This window comes from Mustelus asterias, chromosome 6 (assembly GCF_964213995.1).
Source record: "Mustelus asterias chromosome 6, sMusAst1.hap1.1, whole genome shotgun sequence".
NCBI lineage: Eukaryota > Metazoa > Chordata > Chondrichthyes > Carcharhiniformes > Triakidae > Mustelus > Mustelus asterias.
The window spans coordinates 63,094,469-63,115,597 of NC_135806.1; the positions used below are offsets into that span (position 1 = coordinate 63,094,469).

The 21,129-nt window shown below is 41.2% G+C and overlaps 1 protein-coding gene across 1 annotated transcript in view; it reads left to right on the forward strand.

The window, feature by feature from the left end:
* The window catches only part of LOC144494896 (fructose-1,6-bisphosphatase isozyme 2-like), a 35,640-nt gene extending 19,404 nt beyond the window's left edge, over positions 1–16,236 (forward strand). Inside the window, exons 4-7 of the mRNA XM_078214412.1 lie at positions 581–721; positions 2,731–2,868; positions 13,900–14,019; positions 15,704–16,236. Of these exons, the coding sequence (XP_078070538.1) occupies positions 581–721; positions 2,731–2,868; positions 13,900–14,019; positions 15,704–15,898 (594 nt within the window). The 3' untranslated portion in view covers positions 15,899–16,236. The remainder of the gene's footprint in view (positions 1–580; positions 722–2,730; positions 2,869–13,899; positions 14,020–15,703) is intronic.
* The last annotated feature ends 4,893 nt before the right edge of the window (positions 16,237–21,129 follow it).

Below are 21,129 nucleotides of genomic sequence, written 5' to 3' on the forward strand. Positions count from 1 at the left end.
AGCTCCACCTTTCGAAGGAGGAGCTCTGCAAAAGCTTGTGATTTCAAATAAGCCTGTTGGACTATAACCTGGTGTCATGTGACCTCTCAGAAGGTTTTATTTCCTACAGCAGTTGATTGTAAAATGATTGATTTGCACAACAAGTCCTGGTCTGTTAAAATATGAGACAATTTATACAAATCTTCAGTTGGGCAATGTATCCAGTTGCACTGTGGGGAAGAACCAGTGAGCTTTCTGCTCCCATCAATGATACAGTCCGAAAAAATCATCCCTGAAAGTGTGAAGGGCCAAGTTGTGAATGGATAAATATCCCACTTGCTGCCCCAAGGAAAGATAAGTCCAGAAATTCAGTTAGAATTCTGAAGCTCTTTGTTAATACAATAGCTTGACAAATTTGGCATGGCATTACTAATAAAATTAAAAAATGACACAGAAAGGCATGTGATGCTCATGTAAGAATTATTAGTCTTGGTTATTCAGTCACTGCTCCTCATCCTTCGTTCACTGGTTTTCTGCAAAATGATTGCTTGTAGAATCGGTAGATACCATTATAACTGACCATTTGTTTTGCCTTTGACAGGATGCTGGCCTGGAGCCTTCTGAGCAACTTGCCCTTCAACCAGGGAGAACCATGGTGGCCGCTGGGTACGCACTCTATGGCAGTGCTACCCTCGTGGCACTCTCCACAGGACAAGGTGTCAATTTCTTCATGTTGGATCCAGTAAGTAGTTGATGTTATTCATAAAATGATCGCCATATCTGATCTGATGCACTCCCTGCAAGTAATTGTGCCAGTAGAATAAGCCAAAATGATATATAGCATCATAATTGTCTTTGCATCAATTTGATAATGGGTTTTAGGATAAGCATATCTGAATACAAGTTACTTGTGAGATTAAGACTTCAATTCTGGCCCTAACAGAACTTTAATAACAAATTTAGTGAAAGAACATTGCCTATTTTCAGGATGGGGTGCCAGTGTCATGGGGGCATGAAACAATATTTGGACCTTAAATCATCCATACAACCATTAACTGAAACAGGAACAACAAAATAAGATATACTTGGTTAAACCAGGAAGTTTTTTTTCTGTTTCACTCCCTTTGCATTCTGAAATGCTTCCCTTGCTGGTGCTCCCAGCATGTACTTTTTGCTGCCAAAAGTGCAGCTACTGCCTGGCCACCAGGAGACACACAAGGGCGCGCAAGGAAACCTCCAGCTGATATGTGGGTGGAGGTGGGCCTGTGACTGGATGCAAACTATCTCCTACCCAGGTAACTGATTGAGACTGAAACACATTAGACTGCTTGTTGTGGGATGCACTGGCACTATGTTATTCTCGTTCGGCACTTGGCCTCTTTGTGTTTTATAAGTTTATTAGGAGGGATCAAAACTTCCACTTGCCATTATTTCCAAACTGCTTACAGCATACTTCTTACTGAAACAAACAACAGTGGGATTTAAAATTTTTGACTCGCTGGGAATGGTGGGGGAGGGGGTGTCTGTCATCATGTGGGAAACTCTAAATTCAAGGTTTTTCTGGCATGCTGTGGTGTTTTGTGAGAGAGAGTGTTGCCCAGGAGTCAGCATCAAAACTCAGTTCCAAGTTAGACTCCGGATTAAATCTGTAATCGTATATAAATATGAGACATGCAGTCTTGTTTTAATATTTGAATTGCCAGTCTACTTCTTGGGAATGGCTTCGCTGACTGCCCATTCACCAAATCCTCTGTTAAGACCGGAAGTGGTTGCTTTATGCTGGGATTCAGATTTCCAGCTCTTTAACCTTCCATCCAATCCAAAACTGCCCATCTAGGAGTTAAATTTCCCCCTTACCTACCCTTCTGCCCCACACCTACCATCTCCTTAGGCAAATACCTAAAACTCACTTTAAAAGGCTGAAACAAAAAGTTTAAAGTTTATTTATTAGTGTCACAAATAGGTTTACATTAACACCGTAATGAAGTTACTGTGAAAATCCCCTAGTCGCCACACTCCAGTACCTGTTTGGGTACACTGAGGGAGAATTTAGCATGGCCAATGCACCTAACCTGCACATCTTTCGGATTGTGGGAGGAAACCGGAGCACCCGGAGGAAACCTACGCAGACACGGGGAGAATGTGCAGACTCCGCACAGATAGTGATCCAAGCAAGAAATCAAACCCAGGTCCCTGGCACTGTGTGGCAGCAGTGCTAACCACTGTGCCACCATGTCGCCCACTAAACAGTGAACATTTGACAAGGCAGTGGAGGATGCAGGTACCCTAGGAATGGAATCACAACCAAGAACTCAACACCTTTTGGGAAAGAAAGAGGGAAATGGATGAGATAAAAAGAATTGCATTTTAATAATCACTCTGCTCTCTGTAAATTTGTGGTTTACTTTGTCAGCTATGAGTGAGTATTAGCAGAGGCATTCTGACACCACATCCTCATTACCATTTCATCCCTGGTATTATAGATCTATTCAAACTGAACTCTAGAAATGTTAAAGTTATTAAAACATATAAAATTAATTAATTTGCTGAATTTCATGTGATAATTATTAGTTCTGTGAATCGTAAAATTAATTTAACATAAACACTTTTCAGGTTAATTGCAGTTATTCAAACCTAAATTAACACATTAAACCTCAATTGTAGCAATTACCACAAGCTGTAAGGCTATAATTCTAATCATCTAAAATTTGTATTGCTTGACCACTGTTATAATCATCTTTCTTTACGTAGGCTGTGGGTGAATTTATTCTTGTGGAAAGGGATGTTCAGATAAAGAAGAAGGGAAAAATCTACAGTCTGAATGAGGGTTATGCCAAATACTTCGATCCTGCACTCACGGAATATATCCAAAAGAAAAAGTTCCCTGAGGTATGAACTTCTATTATATTAAAACAGAATTTCGGTAATTTTATAAAAAATACAAAGCTAATAAATTCAAATCAGTGAGGTCTGCTCAGTGATTTGCATTAACATTCACTGCCTCAGGGCAAAAGATGTGTCATGTAAGCTTGAAAGTAACTCCTCTCGAATCAGGTATAGCATGGTTAGATTCAGAGGTTCCCTTACTCTGAAACTGGAAGGTTGACTTTCACTCTTAGTGCTTCCCACATATAGCTTGGCATGTCAGGAGTGCATATCGGGAACATGGGTACGCACCCCACAATTTCCTGTCATCAACTGGAAATCACAATCTATGCGATCAGCATACAAATCTCTGTGTTGAGAGAGCTAAGGGAAAAATTGTCCCCCTGCTGTCAAATCGAGGATAGTGATATGCAATGCACTCCATGCCTGTGTACGAAAACACATTTTATATGGGTACCTTACTTGGAGTGCCACAGGGTTCAGTCCTATTTACAGTCTATATGAATGACTTGGATTCAGGGTACTATGGCCAACTTTGCAGATAACACTAAAATAGGTGGGAAAGTACATTGCAACGAAGAAATAAGAAGTTTACTAATGGATTTGGATAGGTTAGGTAACTGGGCCAAAATGTGGCAGATGGAGTTTAGCGTGGAAAAGTGTGAGGTTATCCATTTTGATAGGAAAAATAGAAAGGCAACTTATTAACTAAATGGAGAGAAACTTCAGAGTGCTTCGATACAGAGGGATCTGGGTGTCCTCGTGCGTGAATCACAGAAAACTAGCAAGCAGGTACAGCAAATAATAAGGCAAATGGAATTATGGCATTTCTAGCGAAAGAAATAGAGTATAAAAGTAGGGAAGTGTAGCTACAACTGTACAAGGCATTTGTGAAGCTGTACCTGAAGTACTGTGTACAGTCTTGGTTCGCTTTAGGGTTGTAGTTGCATTGGAGCCAGTTCAGAGGAGGTTCACTAGATTGATTCCAGAGATAAAGGGTTTGTCTTATGAAGAGAGATTGAGCAGTTTAGGCCTATACTCTCTGGTATTTAGAAGAATGAGGGGAAATCTAATTGAGGTATATAATATGATAAAGGGGATTGACAAATGTAGATGTAGAGAGGATGTTTCCTCTTGTGGGGCGATCTAGAATGAGAGGTCGTAGTTAGGATAAGACGTAGCAGATTTAAAGTGGAGAAAGTGGAGTTCAGGTCAAGATAAGATCAGCCATGATCGTATTGAATGGCAGAGCAGACTCAAGGGGTTGAATTGCCTACTCCTCCTAGTTCTTATGTTCTTAATTGGGACCCAGATAGCGGAGCCGAAAACCAGAGCTGGATTTTCATGTAGTTGGGCCAATTCTAGAGGCCTTTAATTCCATTCTTGCAGACAGGGCGAAGGGATGAATCACACAGGCAGGAAACCCAAACTTAGCAGAGTCATTTGAACTTAATGCTGAATTCAAATAGATCCCATTTTCACTGTTCCAAGAACTTTAACCCACATTGTGTGAGTCATGAATTGATGGCAGAGACATAAATGTTCTTAAAGTGGATAAAGTCTGTTTATGTGTCATAATCTGAAGTTATTTAAATTCCCAGCCCTTTAAACATGAAAAATGAAGTTGCGCCTGTCAGTTAGAGAAAAGAAACAAATATCAGTTATTGACATTGACATTGTTATTGACATTGATTGACAAGCTATCTGATGTAGCTTAGAAGAAAACATTATCATCTGTTCCTGCAGTTTTAATGGACTTTATTGTTAATACAACTGAGCCTATTATGCGTGTTTGACTGAGTTTCAAGCTCCAAAACCACTTACCTCAGTCTGGGACTGAGTTAACAATCTGATTGACAGTTTTAAGAGGCTACTAAAGGATTAACAATCTTTGATGTAGTTACTGAATAGAAGCTTGTTTTTTACAACAGATTGACTACTTGAGGGGATTTAAAATCTTTGAGTGGGTTTCATGAATTAAGAGTATTGAGTGAGAGCTCTCAGATTGTTAGAATTTTTAAAAATTTCCACATGGTTCCAGAGGTCTGCTAATAGTGGATACTGGTAAGTGGCATGGGGATATGAGGTGGCATGGGGATATGAGGTGGCATCGGGATATGAGGTGGCGTAGGTGGGGGCTGAGGGGTAAATACCAGAAAGCCCAACAATCTTTTATCAAACTGGGCCGAAGTCTCAGAGAACTGAAGCAGGCCATCACTGTAGCTGCTTCTGAACTGCTTCCAGAGGCGACCGGCTCAATGTAATCACACCTCTGTTCCTGCCCTCCCAGAGTGAATGTTGTCTTTTCCAGGGCAACTTTTCAGACGGGTAACAAATGGCCTCTGCATTGAAGAACTGGAAAGTGTGGCCACTATTACTGCTATTGTTTACCATCCCTCATTTGTTTCAACTTTTGCCCTATAAAATTTAACTTAAAATAATTTCATAGCTTTAGGATGAATGTGTGATGGTGTTGTCTCAAGATACAGACAGATGTTGAGGTAATCAGAGAAACCTCACTGGGAATGACTCCTATTGATAATTCCTCCAAAAGATGAAGAACTGCAATAGGTTCGCTTTGATAATGTGTATGTGTAAGAACTGCATAATCAAAAATTATGCCTTGTATTTTGATCTGAGAAATTATGTCAATTCTTGTACAACTGAATTCTTATAATAAATTATTAAAAGTTATATGCAGGTGACAACTTGTTGAGTGCTGGCCACATGTGGGTGGCACATTGGTTGGTGCTGCTGCCTCACAGCACCAGGGTTCAATTCCCGGTTTGGGTCACTGTCTGTGTGGAGTTTGCACGTTCTCCCCATGTCTGCGTGGGTTTCCTTCGGGTGCTCCAGTTTCCTCCCACAGTCTGAAGATGTGCGGGTTAGGCTGATTGGCCATGCTAAATTGACCCTTGTGTCAGGGGGATTAGCAGGGTAAATACGTGGGGTTACAGGGATAGGGGCTGGGTGGGATTGTGGTTGGTGCAGACCCGATGGGCTGAATGGCCTCCTTCTCCACTGTAGGGATTCTATGATTCTAAAAAAAACACATCCTGGGGTGGTCTGTCTGTTACATACACCCATTTTAATTATGAACAGGATTGGGCCACTCAACCCCTTGAGCTTGCTCCACCATTCAATAAGATCATGGTTGATCTACTTGTCACCTCAACCCCACATTCCTGCCTACCCTTGATAACCTTTCACCCCCTTGTTAATCAAGAATCCATCTAGCTCTGCCTTAAAAATATTCAAAGATTCTGCTTCCATTGCCTTTTCAGTAAGAGAGCTCCAAAGATTCCCGAACCCTCTGAGAGAGAGAAATTCTCCCCACCTCGGTCTTAAATGACTGACCCTTTAATTTTAAATAGTGACCCCCTAAAACTAGATTCTCCGGCAAGGGAATTACCCTCTCCACATCCATCCTGTTAATCCCACTCAGGATCTTAAGGTTTCGATCAAATCGCCTCTTGTCCTTTTAAATTCTAGTGGATACCTAACATCTCCAACCTTTCCTCATAAGACAACCCACCCATTCCTGATATTAGTGCAGTAAACCCTCTCTGAACTGCTTCTAACACATTTACATCTTTCCTTACACAATACTCCAGATGTGGTCTCAACAATGCACTATATGACTGAAGCATAACCTCCCAATTTTTATAATCAATTCCCCTCACAATAAATCATAACATTCTATTAGCTTTCTTAATTACTTGCTGCACCTTTTGAGATTCATGCACTAAAACACCCAGATCCCTCTCTACCTCGGAGCTCTGCAATCTCTCACCATTTAGATAATAAGCTTCTTTTATATTCTTCCAACCAAATGGAAAATTTCACATTTTCCCACAATATACTCTGCCAGATTTTTGCCCACTCACTTAACCTATCTATGTCCCTTTGTGGCCTCCTTATTTCTTCTTCACAATGTACTTTCTTACCTATCTTTGTGTCATCAACAAATTTAGCAACCATAATTTGAGTCCCTTCATCCAAGTCATTTGTATAAATTGTAAAAGGTTCAGGCCCCAACGCTGATCCCTATGGCACACTGTGTATCACATCCTGTCAACCTAAAAAATACTCAATTATGCTCGCTCTCTGTTTCCTGTTAGCTAGCCAATTTTCAATCCATGTAAACATGTTATCCCCTAAACCATGAACTTTTGTTTTCTGCGATAACCTTTGATATAGCACCTCATCAAATGCCTTCTGGAAAACTAAGTGCAGTACATCCACCAGTTCCTCTTTATCCACAGCACATGACTTCTTCAAAGAACTCCAATATATTGTTAAACATTATTTCCCTTTCACAAAACCATGTTGACTCTGCCAGATTGCCTTGAATTTTTCCAAGTGCTCTACTATGACATCTTTAACAATGGCTTCTAACATTGTCCCAATGACAGATGTTAGGCTAACTGGCCTGTAATTTCCTGCTATCTGTCTCCCTCCCTTTTTTGAATAAAGGAGTTACATCTGCTATCTTCCAATCTAATCGAATCTTTCCCAAATCTATGAAATTTTGGAAAATTAAAATCAACTTATCAAATATCTCCCTAGCCACTTCTATCAAGACCTTAAGGTGAAGTCCATTCAGACCCGGGTATTGTCAGCCCACAGACCCAAGAATTTGCACAATACCACTTACCTCCTTGTGGATTGCTATGTTCCTGAGTTTCACCCGCCCTTTCATTTCCTGATTTACAGCTATTTCTGGGATTTTACTTTTGTCCTCTATAATGAAGACCCAATCAAAATGCCTGTTCAATTCATTTGTCATAGCCCTACTTCTCATTATCAATTCCCTGGAGACACTTTTTATGAGACCAACACTTATTTTGTTAACTTTTTAAAAATTTAAGTATCTATAGAAACTGTTATTATCCATCTTTATATTATTAGCTAGCTTTCTCTTTTCCCGCCGTAACAATCTATTTGTCATTCTTTGGTGTTCTTTATATTCTTTCCAATCTTCTGACTTGCCACCCATCCTTGCACAAACATATGCTTTTTCTTTAAATTTAATACTGTCTCTAACCTTTTAAGTTCACCATTTCTTTCTCATTAGAATGTGCATTCTGAAATGTCCCTTTAAATGTTTGTGACTGAACCTCCATTCTTCTACCCCTTAAGCACATTTGCCAGTTCACTTTAGCTAGCTCTGCTTTATTGCCCTCATAATTGCACTTATTTAAGTTTAAAATACTAGAATTGGACGCACACTTCTCTCCCTCAGACTGAATGTAAAATTCAATCATATTATGATCATCGCTACTGTTGTACTTTCAACCAGTTTACTTACTCCAAGGTTTTACCCCGGTGCCCTTATTTGCAAGGTGGACAAAGGACAAACACAAGTAAAGGTTCAACAAGTTTATTAATAATAACACTATTAACCCTTAAATTACCCACATAAAACAAGAGGATACCCCAGATTCAAGTATACTACCCGTAAAGGTGGTTTGGTTAAACTGCAGGCCCGATTCTCTGAGTCCCTCTGGTCTGTCGTCACGAAGGTGAGTCTCGATGGCCGCTTCTTCCTTCCTTCCTTCTCTGGTCAGTCTTCCGAATGGTCACGGCCGCCTCCCCTGTCGAGTCTTCGCTGCAGTGTGCCTCTGAGTGTGTCCCTTTATCCCCAGCCTGCTTGCCTTTCCAGAAACTTCTCTGGCTTCTGGCCAATGAGGTCCCAGGAGGGGGTTCCAATACCCAGTGGGTTTCTTGATGTCTGCCTGACAGGACACCAGGGTCCGCCCCCCAGGTGTCCACCTCCATGTTGTTGAACTTGTTATCAGGTAAGGTATCTACAGGATCTCTTGGTGACAGAAAGTCTAGCCCGATCTGGGCTTCTAACAATAGACCAATGCATTTCAATGAGGTGCCATGATCTCCTGCTAAGTCTCAAGTAGAGTGTAACGACCTTTGATGGGTGGTTGATGGGTCAGGCCCAGACACGCTTGTGTATTGTACAATTGGCCTGCCTGAGGTGTGACTGTGTTTGATTTCAAAATGCCCAATTCTTTAATTTAGGATATCCAATTTTATCAGCCTTAAAACTAGGCCCTGTTTATATCACCACACTACCTAGGTGTGCCTTCACTTGGAGGTTATCAATTAACCTAACCTCATTTCACAATACCTGGTCAAGTATAACGTGCTCTCTGGTTTGCTCCAAAACATTCTATGAACTCCTCATCTACGCTACCTTTGCCCATCTGATTTTTCCAATCTATATATTGATTAAAATCCCCCATGATCATTGCTGCACCTTTCTGACAAGCTCTCATTACCTCTTCTTTTACACTCTGTACTAATGTGTAGTTGCAATTAGGGGGCCTGTACATCACTCCCACACGTGACTTCTTGCCTTTATCATTGCTCATGTTAACTTCATGTTACAGGTGTTAGTAACTATAATATGCTTTTGTTATCTTGGCAAAATGGCAATCATTCTGCGCAAGCAATGTCCATAAATATGAAGGATCTGTTATTTTTTATCTTGACCATTCACTGAACAGGTAGTCTGGATTTCCATTCCATGTCTCATGGGAGAGTGCAACGAGAAATGGTGGGATTTTGGAAACCCAGAAGAACAAGTTTCAGAATGGTCTGCAGTTTTTCATTGTGGGTTCTTTTCAAAAACATTCAGGGAGCCTGAGGTCTTTTGGGTGAGAAGCTTGCTTCAGAAGGCCACAGTCTACAAGAGCTGATTAGTGGGGGAATGAGAGAGATCACTGATGGTGGAAGGGAGTTCCCAATTGAAGGATTGATCCCAATCACTGGAGCGGTCCTCATCGGGGTCATGTAGAGTTCCAGATTGTGGAAAAGGGATCCAGAAATGACGTGTCTCCAGATCATGGAGAAAGGTCTGATAGTGGTCAGGGATGTCAAATGTGGTCAGGGTGGGGAGCAGATGGTCATCAGGGTCACCATATCTGCATCTTTTTGTAGTAATGATGTGGAGATGCCGGTGTTGGACTGGGGTAAACACAGTAAGAAGTCTCACTATACCAAGTTGAAGTCCGACAGGTTTATTTGGTAGCAAAAGCCACTAGCTTTCGTAGCGCTGCTCCTTCGTCAGGTAAGTGGGAGTTCTGTTCACAAACAGGGCATATAAAAACACAAACTCAATTTACAAAATAATGGCTGGAATGCCACATTCCAACCATTATTTTGTAAATTGAGTTTGTGGACAGAACTCCCACTTACCTGACGAAGGAGCAGCGCTCCGAAAGCTAGTGGCTTTTGATACCAAATAAACCTGTTGGACTTTAATCTGGTGTTGTGAGACTTCTTATTCTTTTGGTAGTATACAGCCAAGTCGTTTAGGTGAGCATGTCCTTTAATTTTTTTTTGCGGCCGCGCAACTTAAAGGGGAAAACTTGTGCTTGCCTGGCAGGGGAATTCAAATGGCCAGCAGCTGTATCTAGGCCAAGTAGTGCTGTTGAGAGCAGTGACCACTGCTGGGACAACATCCCATCTCCAATGGCGATTGTCAGTGCAGCTAGATACAAAATGAAACAAAGTGGGGAGAGGATGAAGGGGGCTTGGGAGGGCGGGGGGGGGGGAAGGGGGGGGGGGTAAAATGACGCAGAGTGAAGGGAAGGAAAATGTGGGAGTGGGTAGACCATGGATGGATCCTTAGAATTTCCTGTGGGCTTGGGGAGGTAACTCCAAGCAGGGAAAGTTGCCACGCTGTACTCCTGGCATGGTTCCTTTCCGCATGTTAAACCCTAGTGGCAGTGGGAATTGGCCTTTAAGTGAACATCAATTGGCCACTTATGGGCCTCAATTGGCCCAAAGGCAAGCAGGCCCCAGATACCTATGTTCGCTGACATAATCATGACGGGTTCAGTCGGTGGCAGGAATGGAGCCCCATGACATGGTGCCAAATTTTAATGCCTTCCTCCCCCCACCTGACCCAGGTAGCCATAAAACCCAGTCCCTAGTAAAGAAAAATATTTTAAAATCATACACAAAATGCTTCTGCAAAAATAGCTTTCAGTGTTGTTATCAGATTAAGAAAAGGAGTATCTTCCATCTTCAGTATGGCTTTCTAAAAACCCGCTGAAAGTAAGAAACATAGTAAAGAAAAATATTTTTAAAAATCAGGGATGAAATATTTTTGTCATAGCTTTCAGCTACCAATCTAAGAAGTGGGTGTTTCTCAGAAAAAAACACTATTTATTCCATCAATATCTCAAAAAAAGTTCAATTTTATCAAATTGTCTCCAAATCAAAAATTACAACTTCCAAAAAAGGTAAAGTAAAAATATTTGCCATTCTTTACATCTTCTTTCATGTATGAGAATGAGTTCTTATCACTTTCCTATGGTTTAGTCTAGTATCACAATGTTCATTTATTGAACATGATCATAAGACTAGGAGTTAGTTTGACATGACCTAATTCTCTGTTTTTCACTCTCATCCAGAGGAAAGTGGTTAAACCAACATTTACAAATAAGTTATTCACATTGCTCTCTTTTATTACATTAAAATGTTGCATTCATTTAAATACTTCTGAAATGCAATTGTTTATGCCAACTTAATGACAACTCATGCCAAACCATGATTCCCCCATCCCCATAGTCCTTTATATCCCATGCCAACTCATTGCAACCAACTTTGCCCTTATACTCTCCATGCCAACTTGCCCAGACCTTAGGAGCCATACTGAGGTGAAATAAAATGAGAAGCATCTCCTAACAGGTTTTTCCTTAAATTTACTATTTCCACGAGTCATGTTATGATGAACCATGAGCTTTGATGCCAAAAATTGCTTCTGGTCAAAGCTTTAAATATTTTTTGATTTGATTTATTATTGTCACATGTATTAACATAGTGAAAAGTATTGTTTCTTGTGCGCTATACAGACAAAACATACCGTTCATAGAGAAGGAAACTAGAGAGTGCAGAATGTAGTGTTACAGTCATAGCTAGGGTGTAGAGAAAGATCAGCTTAATGCAAGGTAAGTCCATTCAAAAGTCTGACAGCAGCAGGGAAGAAGCTGTTCTTGAGTCGGTTGGTATGTGACCTCAGACTTTCGTATCTTTTTCCCGAAGAAAGAAGGTGGAAGAGAGAATGTCCGGGGGGCGTGGGGTCCTTAATTATGCTGGCTGCTTTGGCGAGGCAGCGGGAAGTGTAGACAGAGTCAGTGGATGGGAGGCTGGTTTGGGTGATGGATTGGGCTACATTCACCATCTTTTGTAGTTTTTTGCGGTCTTGGGCAGATTGTGCGGCTGTCTCCATGAACCACAGATTTGTAAAGTGAATCCCACCCCTGCTCCTTCCACCAGTGAACAGGATAGGTGCTGGGTTCGAGGACTGGACTTCCAGAATGGGAGTTCCAGCACCCATTTGGCTAAGGTTCCGAGCCTTTCCACTCCCATGAGAACTCAGCCAAAGCCTCTAGAATGGGACATCCAATCACAACCTTCTGACTCAGAGACACGAGTGATACACTGATTTTGTGTGGATATTAGTGAGGCAATTACTGGACCAAGCCCAAAGTGATTCGCTGATTTGCAAAGCTTACCAACTCTCACTATATCTTGGTTCATGCCGTTGCCAGTACCTATTGCATAATACTGTGGAAGCTGAGTGACACCTTGATTGCTCCTTAGCTTAGGTTCCATAATCTGATGGAGGTGGACATAAAATGGGGCTTTGGTATGCCAAGCTTCCATAAGAGAAACAGAAACCATCAAACATTTTCACTGAATACTTGTTCTCCACTCTCAATTACTAAATGTTGATATTGAATGTTGTTGAGCTACTTGTGGAAGTGCAGTGATAATCGGTGGCCTGTCACATATTCTGTATGTTAATATCCACTCGGGTAGAGTGTAAACCTGGATATGATTGTTTGCATCCACAGTTTAGGTTTCTAATATTGGTAACAACAGATGATTATTAAGTTCTAATTATTCAGCTAACCAAAGCAAATATCTGCAGAAAGAAAATAGATCCGATCAATTTCCATCAGGCTTTTAAAAGTATTCAGAAGAACCCCCCACTTATGCCCAAGTTACTTTTTATTCTGTGGTTTTAAACCATGTGGACCAGAACGATCCCAGGATAATCATTCATCTGTGTTAGGTTAATGTTAATTGAAACACTCCAATTGGCCTGAACATCCATAGCTAGCTAGGGAGTGAGTTCGCATAGTTTCCATTACTGATCACCATCCTTTGATTTGATTTAATTTATTATTGTCACATGTATTAGTATACAGTGAAAAGTATCGTTTCTTGCACGCTATACAGACAAAGCATACCGTACATTGGGAAGGAAGGGTGATTGCAATGCCGGGGGAAGGCCAGAAGGGGAGAGGACCTTCAGAGTGAGGCACCCCATCTGAGATGGGAAAAAAAATGTGTAAATGTCACTTTCCCACACCTGCACATGCCAGCCTAAAAATTGAGGCTGAGTGGGTAAGGCCACTTGAGGGCCTTAATAGGTGAATGGGCAGGTTTGTGAGCTTCAAAAAGCCTGCATGTTTTGCTTATTATTTTCTGTTATGTGGAAATATCTTTTCAACACAAGTCAGTCCACCTGAAGATTTCTTTGCCTCCATAATTCTGTTCAAATGTAATAAAAATACAGGGTTATTGATAAGGTGAAGGAAGAGGGAAATGGACTATTTCAGCCTTATGAGTTTGGCCTGCAATTTTTGACCGAAGAACATATTGATTTTACACCAGTTTTACATCAACATCACAACCAATAGGGATGCAAAGGAACTTCCCCTGTCTCTCCCTCCACAGTGTTACTACACTTATTTAAAAATCCCATATAAATCACTTTGAGGAAGTTCTGGGACTCATTGTTTAGGTTCCTAAATTAGGGTCGTTTGGATGAGATACTGAAGAGAGTTCAGCACTTGTGAATTGGTTCCTGAAAAGTTATTGTGTTTTGATGAAAATTGGGAGGTTACAGGATGGGAACTTAACTAAGTGGAATTTACAGTGTATTTCACTGTTTTTTGGACTAGTTACATTGATCTACATTATCTGTTCTCTGTGCAGGATGGCAGTGCTCCGTACAGTTCAAGATATGTCGGCTCTATGGTGGCAGATGTTCATCGTACATTGAAGTATGGAGGAATCTTCATGTATCCTGCAAACAAGAAAAGCCCAAATGGAAAGGTATGTTTTCACCTGCTGTGATTGCATGTTCTCATGTCTACACTTTATTTGGCTTGTAAACACCTCACAATCATTATATCATAAGTAAGCAGAAATCTGCCTCTTTGTGGTGTTTGTGTGGTAGAGGGTGTCCAGTTGATAAATGCAGTGTAAGGTGTTACTGAATGAGGAAGATAGTTTCAGTTGCTGGCCTGTGCTGAGCTATTTGACCTTAAGCAGGATATCATCATCATGGAAAAATATATGTTTTGGCCTCAACTGCTTTCTGTGGTAGAGAATTCCACAGGCTGGGTGAGGAAATTTCTCCTCATCTCAGTCCTAAATAGTTTATCCTGTATTCTTAAACTGTGACGCCTGGTTCTCATCAAGGGAGTGATCAGAAGCAGGAATCCTGGCTGAAAATGTCCCTCCACAACTAGGATACTGTGCCGATTATACTACAGTAAGAGGTTTAACAACACCAGGTCAAAGTCCAACAGGTTTATTTGGTAGCAAAAGCCACACAAGCTTTCGGAGCTCTAAGTCCCTTCTTCAGGTGAGTGGGAATTCTGTTCACAAACAGAGCATATAAAGACACAAACTCAATTTACATGAATAATGGTTGGAATGCGAATACTTACAACTAATCAAGTCTTTAAGAAACAAAACAGCTTAAAGACTTGATTAGTTGTAAGTATTCGCATTCTAACCATTATTCATGTAAATTGAGTTTGTGTCTTTATATGCTCTGTTTGTGAACAGAATTCCCACTCACCTGAAGAAGGGGCTTGCAGCTCCGAAAGCTTGTGTGGCTTTTGCTACCAAATAAACCTGTTGGACTTTAACCTGGTGTTGTTAAACTTCTTACTGTGTTTACCCCAGTCCAACGCCGGCATCTCCACATCCCGATTATACTATCCCTACTGCTGCCTGTCAGAGATGAGTCAACTCAGCACAGATCATGAACCAGCAGCCTTTCTGATCTGTGTGGTTCCTTACAGCATTAGATGGTTAGCTACTGGAACAGCTAGTGCTAGTGTTATACTGTTGTTATAATTCTTATTCCAAACCTTATTCAAACTGCCAATGGCAGCCCTGCCTTTGTTGGCAGATGCCTATTATAAGCCAGTGCCACTGCTACTGTTGCTCCAGCAACAGAGAGCTATCTCTGGAAGGATGGAGGAATGTAATGTGAATGTAACATTCAGCTGTTGCTATTGTTATTACAGAGCCACTTCAACCTGCTACTGATAGTAACTCTGACTTTACCAACAATGCTGTTATAAAAGAGCTGGATACATTACATCAGGAAGCCATGAACAACTAGAGAAGGTGGTTTGCCTGAGGTTTCTGTGGAGGCAACTGTACAAGAAAAAAACGAAGTTTGTCAAAGACAACGTTGCTGTGGTTGAATTTGGGTTCTGTGATGTGAACGTAGATTTATTTTTATTAGGTAAATAGTATCAAGGAACAAAGTAAGTAAATGAAATTGATGTATAGACATGCAGGCTTGATAGACTGAATGGCCTCTCCTTTTCCCATGCACCCAGGGAATGAGTAGGTTGCCACTTACTAGGAGTAATCTGTCCTTCTACTGATGTAAATTACGTGCCTCCAGCTTGCTGCCAATTATCATAAATATTGATGTCAGTATTCTGGTAAATATTTTTATAATTATTTTAAGTATCTTATTTTTTAACCACAGCTTCGTCTTCTGTATGAGGGCAATCCAATGGCCTTCATAATGGAACAGGCAGGTGGAAAAGCCACCACAGGAACCCAGCTGGTACTTGACGTGAAACCAGAATCCATTCATCAACGGATACCGCTCATCATGGGATCACCTGATGATGTTGACGAATACCTTTCCTTTGTAAAGAAACATCAAGCTAGTGCGTGAACTCTCACACCCTCTGTAACTTGCCAAATGAATTACTGTAAAAGAAGCAATGTTAACAGATAAATGTATGGGATTTAAGTAAAGAGGATTGTGATCAGTAGAAGATTGTAAACTGTATGAAAGACCCATTTGAAGTAGATGTCAGTGCGTATTGCAACATTATCATTCTTGCTTGATTAGATTCTACATTTTGTTTTAATTCTCATTTTTGTGAAATCAGTTTTTTAATGACTCATATGAAATTGATAATGAGAGAATGATCAGATATTTGCTTCTAAAATTATTTCACCATCTCCTTGTATGTGCGTTTTAGTAAAATGAAGTAAGAATTACAGTAATGCCATTTTTATTAGTGACAAATCTTTAAGAATCTGGGGCTTGAAATTGGTCTCCAGCGGTCAGGCAAAAGGAACAAAGGCAAGTTCACATCAATGAAGAAGAATCTCGGGCAGGATGTAAACCAATTCACTATCTGTCAAAGACCAATTTCACCCTTGTAGGCATTCAAGCTAGAACTATTTAAAAAAAATAAATACAAAAGGCCCTGATTTTTACCGGCACGGCCGCCCCGAACTCGGGACAGGCGAGGCTGCATTCCCCATTGGTCTCGGGCGTGATCTTACGAACCTCGGGCAGGCGGCTGGTAAAATTCTGGCCAAAATCATTACAAGGAACAAAGGAGTTTAAGAGCTTCTCCACACTTCATGCAAAACGTCCCCACTACCCTCACTGTCCATTCTAACATAAATATGAGGTTGAAGAAATTGTCCCCTAGAATATTTAATAAAGTAAATTGTTTCAAAATATACTTTGTTTAAACTGCTGCAGCAGTTTATAGTTTTCCTGCATAACGGTGAGTTTAGCCAGAGGCAATTTACATCAATGACTTAGATAAGGGGAAACGAGGGCGGGGTAGCTAAATTTGCAGGTGACACAAAGATAGATGGGAAAGTATGTCATGAAGAAGATGTATGGAATTTGCAGATGGATATAAATGGGTTGAGTGAGTGGGCAAAAATATTGCCGAGGTGCAGCATGTAATCGGTCACAGAAAGTTAGAATGCAGGTACAGCATGTAATTAGGAAGGCTAATGGAACATTATCCTTTATGTTCAAGTCCTGTCATAATAAAGGTAAGGATGTTATGCTTCAATTGTGCAGCACATTGCTGAGATCGCATTTTGAATACTGTGTGCAGTTTTGGTCTCCTTGTTTGTGGAAGGATACAAATACAGTTTAAAAGAGATTTACTTGATTGATTCCTGAAATGAGCAAGATGTCCTTTTGAGGAGAGGTTGGACAGGCTGGGCTTGTCTCCTCTAGAGTTTAGAAGAGTGAGGGGATGACTTGATTTATTTGTAAGATCCTGAATGGTATTGACAAGATGGACATGGAAAGGTGATTTCCTCATGTGGATGAGTCCAGAACTAGAACAAAATTAGTGGTCGCCTTTTTAGGGCAGAGATTACAGGATTTCTTTCTCACAGAGGGTTGCGCAACTTTGGAACTCTCTACCTCCAGAAGGTGGTGGAAGCGAGGATCACTGAATACCTTTCAGGCAGACGTAGATTTTTGTTAGGCAAGAGAATCAAAGGCTATTGGGGGTAGATGGGAATGTGCAACTCAACACAAACTGATCAGCCATGACCTTATTGAATAGCAGAGCAGGCAGAGGCCTACCTCTGCTCCAACATTGTATGTTCGCATGCTACCTAACCCCTCACATGTAACCACCCTGAGTTCAAGTAAATTAATAGAATGCTAATAACCAGCAAGATTAAAAGACTTAGATGGACTAGGAAGGCCATATTTCTGATTTTAGCTCATCAATCTAGAATCCATACCACAATACCCAATCATTTTTATGGCATCTGTCACTAAAGCTTGTACAAAGAACAAATAGCTGGTTCACCCACTATCAGCTGTGCTTATAAGTATAAATGTTCTGTGTTTGAGTGACAGTGAAGGCCCACCATTTAGGTGTTGTGAACTGCCCGCAGGTTTACCAGTTGATAATGTGGAGCTGTATCTGTCATCATTACTACCAACAAAACTAACCAGCTAAAAACATTTAGATTGGAATAGAATGCCATTGTTACATCAGTACACTGTTGCATATGCAGAAATCGGACCTTCATATTTCCAATCCATGTTCTTTAAGTCTATAGGAATTTTAAAAAATATATATTTTCTTCATGAAATTTATAAAGGTACATTGCATAAGTTCAAATTTGACATTGCATAAAGAGCAGTGCTGTTAAATTTCTGAAACAAAGATGAAAATGTAAATGCCTCTCACCACATTAATGTTTAAAAGTCCACATTTACAACATGCATCTCATGCCAAAGATTCTCTGGTTCATACAGCATGAGGGGTTTTACATGGATTCCAGATCCTCAGTATGCTATGGTATGAGACTGTGGCATTTCCCCATTGAGCCTTTACGGTGGCTGTCTGAATATTAATGCATTTCTTAGCACATAGCTCTGGACCTTGGAATATATCAGTCAGTAACACTGTCATATTCAGCTCTTTGTACTGGAAGACCAAAAAGCTTTGGTGGACCAAAGAGCATCTATCATTGAGTCAATGGTCCTCCAGCAGCCTTTGATGTTTGTTCCAGTGTGCGTTCCTGGGAACAGCTCATGTCGAGTTCAGTGTTATGGAGTTTCTTGTGAACTTTGACAAAACTATTGCATTTCTTCTCAGAGCTACTTTGCAAAGGCACATTCCAGAAGTGTAAGGGAGGGGAGCATCACAGCCACCTTGAGGGCAGTATACAGTGGCACTCAGACTCCAGATATGTAGGAAGAATCTGATACAGAGGGCCCTTCTCACTATCAACCAAGCTATTTCATGGTGGTCAGTTGAAAATTCTGGAGATGAGGCATTTGACAGTCGGGGAAATCTCCGACAGGATCCACAATCTCCTGTTTCTATAGGGTCGCTGGGAGATAACGTGACTACAGCTTCAGGGACTTGTGGGCAAAGATGTTTTTTTCTGAACAAACATTACTATCAGGGATGGGTGGTAAGGCACAGTCCAACTCACTGGAAATGGCAAAGTGGGCAGACCCATCCTTTGCAACACAGGACAGATAAAACATTAGCAAGTGGTGATACTTGTTTGTGTATTGAGGAGCTCTGCAGTTTGATATTGCCACACACAAAAATGGCCATCAGGATAGGGTGACATTTGCTGCCTTTACCTACATTTGTACATGGGGTTCCTGTGGAAACGGTTCAATTCAATTTCCAGTTGAAATGACCACTGTGGTTCAGGAACAGACCTACACCACATGAGCAACACATGACCTGCACTTGATGACCAGGTCCTTACCCACAATGGAGAGGGATTGTCGCTCTGGGATGCTCAGTTTCTTTTTGACCTTGGCTATATGCTCCTTAAAGTTTTTGGCACACTCTTTGGTCCCTCTGAACCACATCCCTTGCTCCTAACAGGTAAGTCTGACCTGCTGTGAAGGGAACAAAGGATAGGCCAGCTCAGTTCCCAAAGAACGTGGCCTTGCTCTTGCTGCAATTTACTTTCGTTCCCAAGTTTAAACTGGTTGCAGAACAAACAGTGGATCTGAGCAGAAGATGGCAACACTGTCCATGTACAATAAGGCTTTGTCCTGAGTGCCTCCACTGCCTGCGATAATCACCACTCTAATACTCATGTCTTTCTGTATGGACTCAGCCAAAGGTTTGATACAGCACATGAACAAGGCAGAAGAGAGAGGACAGTCTTGCCTGACTCCAGAGTGCAGTGGTAAATGGAATAAAATAAAGAGAAAGTGACACATAGAGATCAGTATAACATTACGCTCTTGAAGCCACAAAGTAAAAACAGCTTTAACATTTTGACCTCTGCAACCAGCAGGGAGTTTACACTTGTGAACCCTATTCTACTTTGAAGCAGAGCTTTTGTGGGATGGGAAGGAAGGATGAATGGAAAAACAACAGGCAGGGAAAAAAAAGGAACTTGCAGGTCCTCAACAGATCTTTTCAAGATAATAGAATATCCTAAAGCACTTTACAGACAATGAAGGGCTCGGTAAGGTTCTTTTCAAAGCCAAAGGGCCCAGGTTTTTTTCAAACTTTTTGCATTATTAAATTCTCTGACTCCAGGAACCATTCATATGTATGTTCTATGAAAAGGGCCTGAAACTTTCCTTTTTGTCTCAGTAACCAGAACTGAATAGAGTACACACTGTGGCCACGATCCAGGGGCTGGGCTGTGCTAGTCACGGGCGCAATTCCTATAACGGCCATTACATTTTGCGAATGGCCCAAAACGGGATTGGTTAGAGTGAGATTTCAATTTGGTATCTTCCCCACCTCTGCTCCATTGACACGATCAGGTTCGCATGCAGGAAGGGCGTGAGCCTAATTAGCATATTTAAAAATAAATGTGATTATTTTTAATGTCACTACTTCTGCCCTCGCCATATCCTCTCATCCAGCTGTGGCATCAGCCAGGCGCAAAACACCACTGCTTTTCATAAACTAAAACCAGCCGTGATGACCACACCGGGGGGCACAGAAGTGTAACCTCAGGCTGGTGAGGGACATGGCCGGGCCCCCTAGCAATGCCACTTAAAGTGGGAGATGCCCCATTGCACATTTGGGGGAGGAAATGTGCCTTTAAAGATGGCACCCCGATCTCTGTAGAGCTGACCCTGCCGGCTCTATCAGGCTCCGTCCCACCAGAGTGACGGCACACAATGCTAGAAAATTTGGAGTGAAAATTCGCCTGTGCTTCTGGAGAGATACGTACCAGTTTTCAGTCTGAACCTGACACTGATTCTGGGAAAATTACACCCTGTGCCTTTTACTGAGAAGTGTTTCAGAATGGCACCTTCGGAATTATATTCCACTGATTTATAAAATCAGATCTTTTGTTAAGAACGAAGATTAGTGTTTGATATGACACTTGCTGTTTCTAGTGGTTGAGGTGTCTAGAACAAGAGGCAATTAGAACAGAAAACAAGGGCAAGTTCTCAGTTGCAAGGACGTAATTCATGTCCAAGGTTAGTGATTGAGGCAGAATATCGAGACAAGGTGACTGTTTCTGCTATGTACCATCTCTGTATCGTTGAGTTCTTTTCAAGCAGCAAGCCACAATATCCAAGGCGATGGGTGCCTAGCTTTATTTTTGCAAAAATGTAAATAAGAGTCTGTGAACTCGTGATGATCTGGATGTTGTACATTATGGCATTTGCTACTG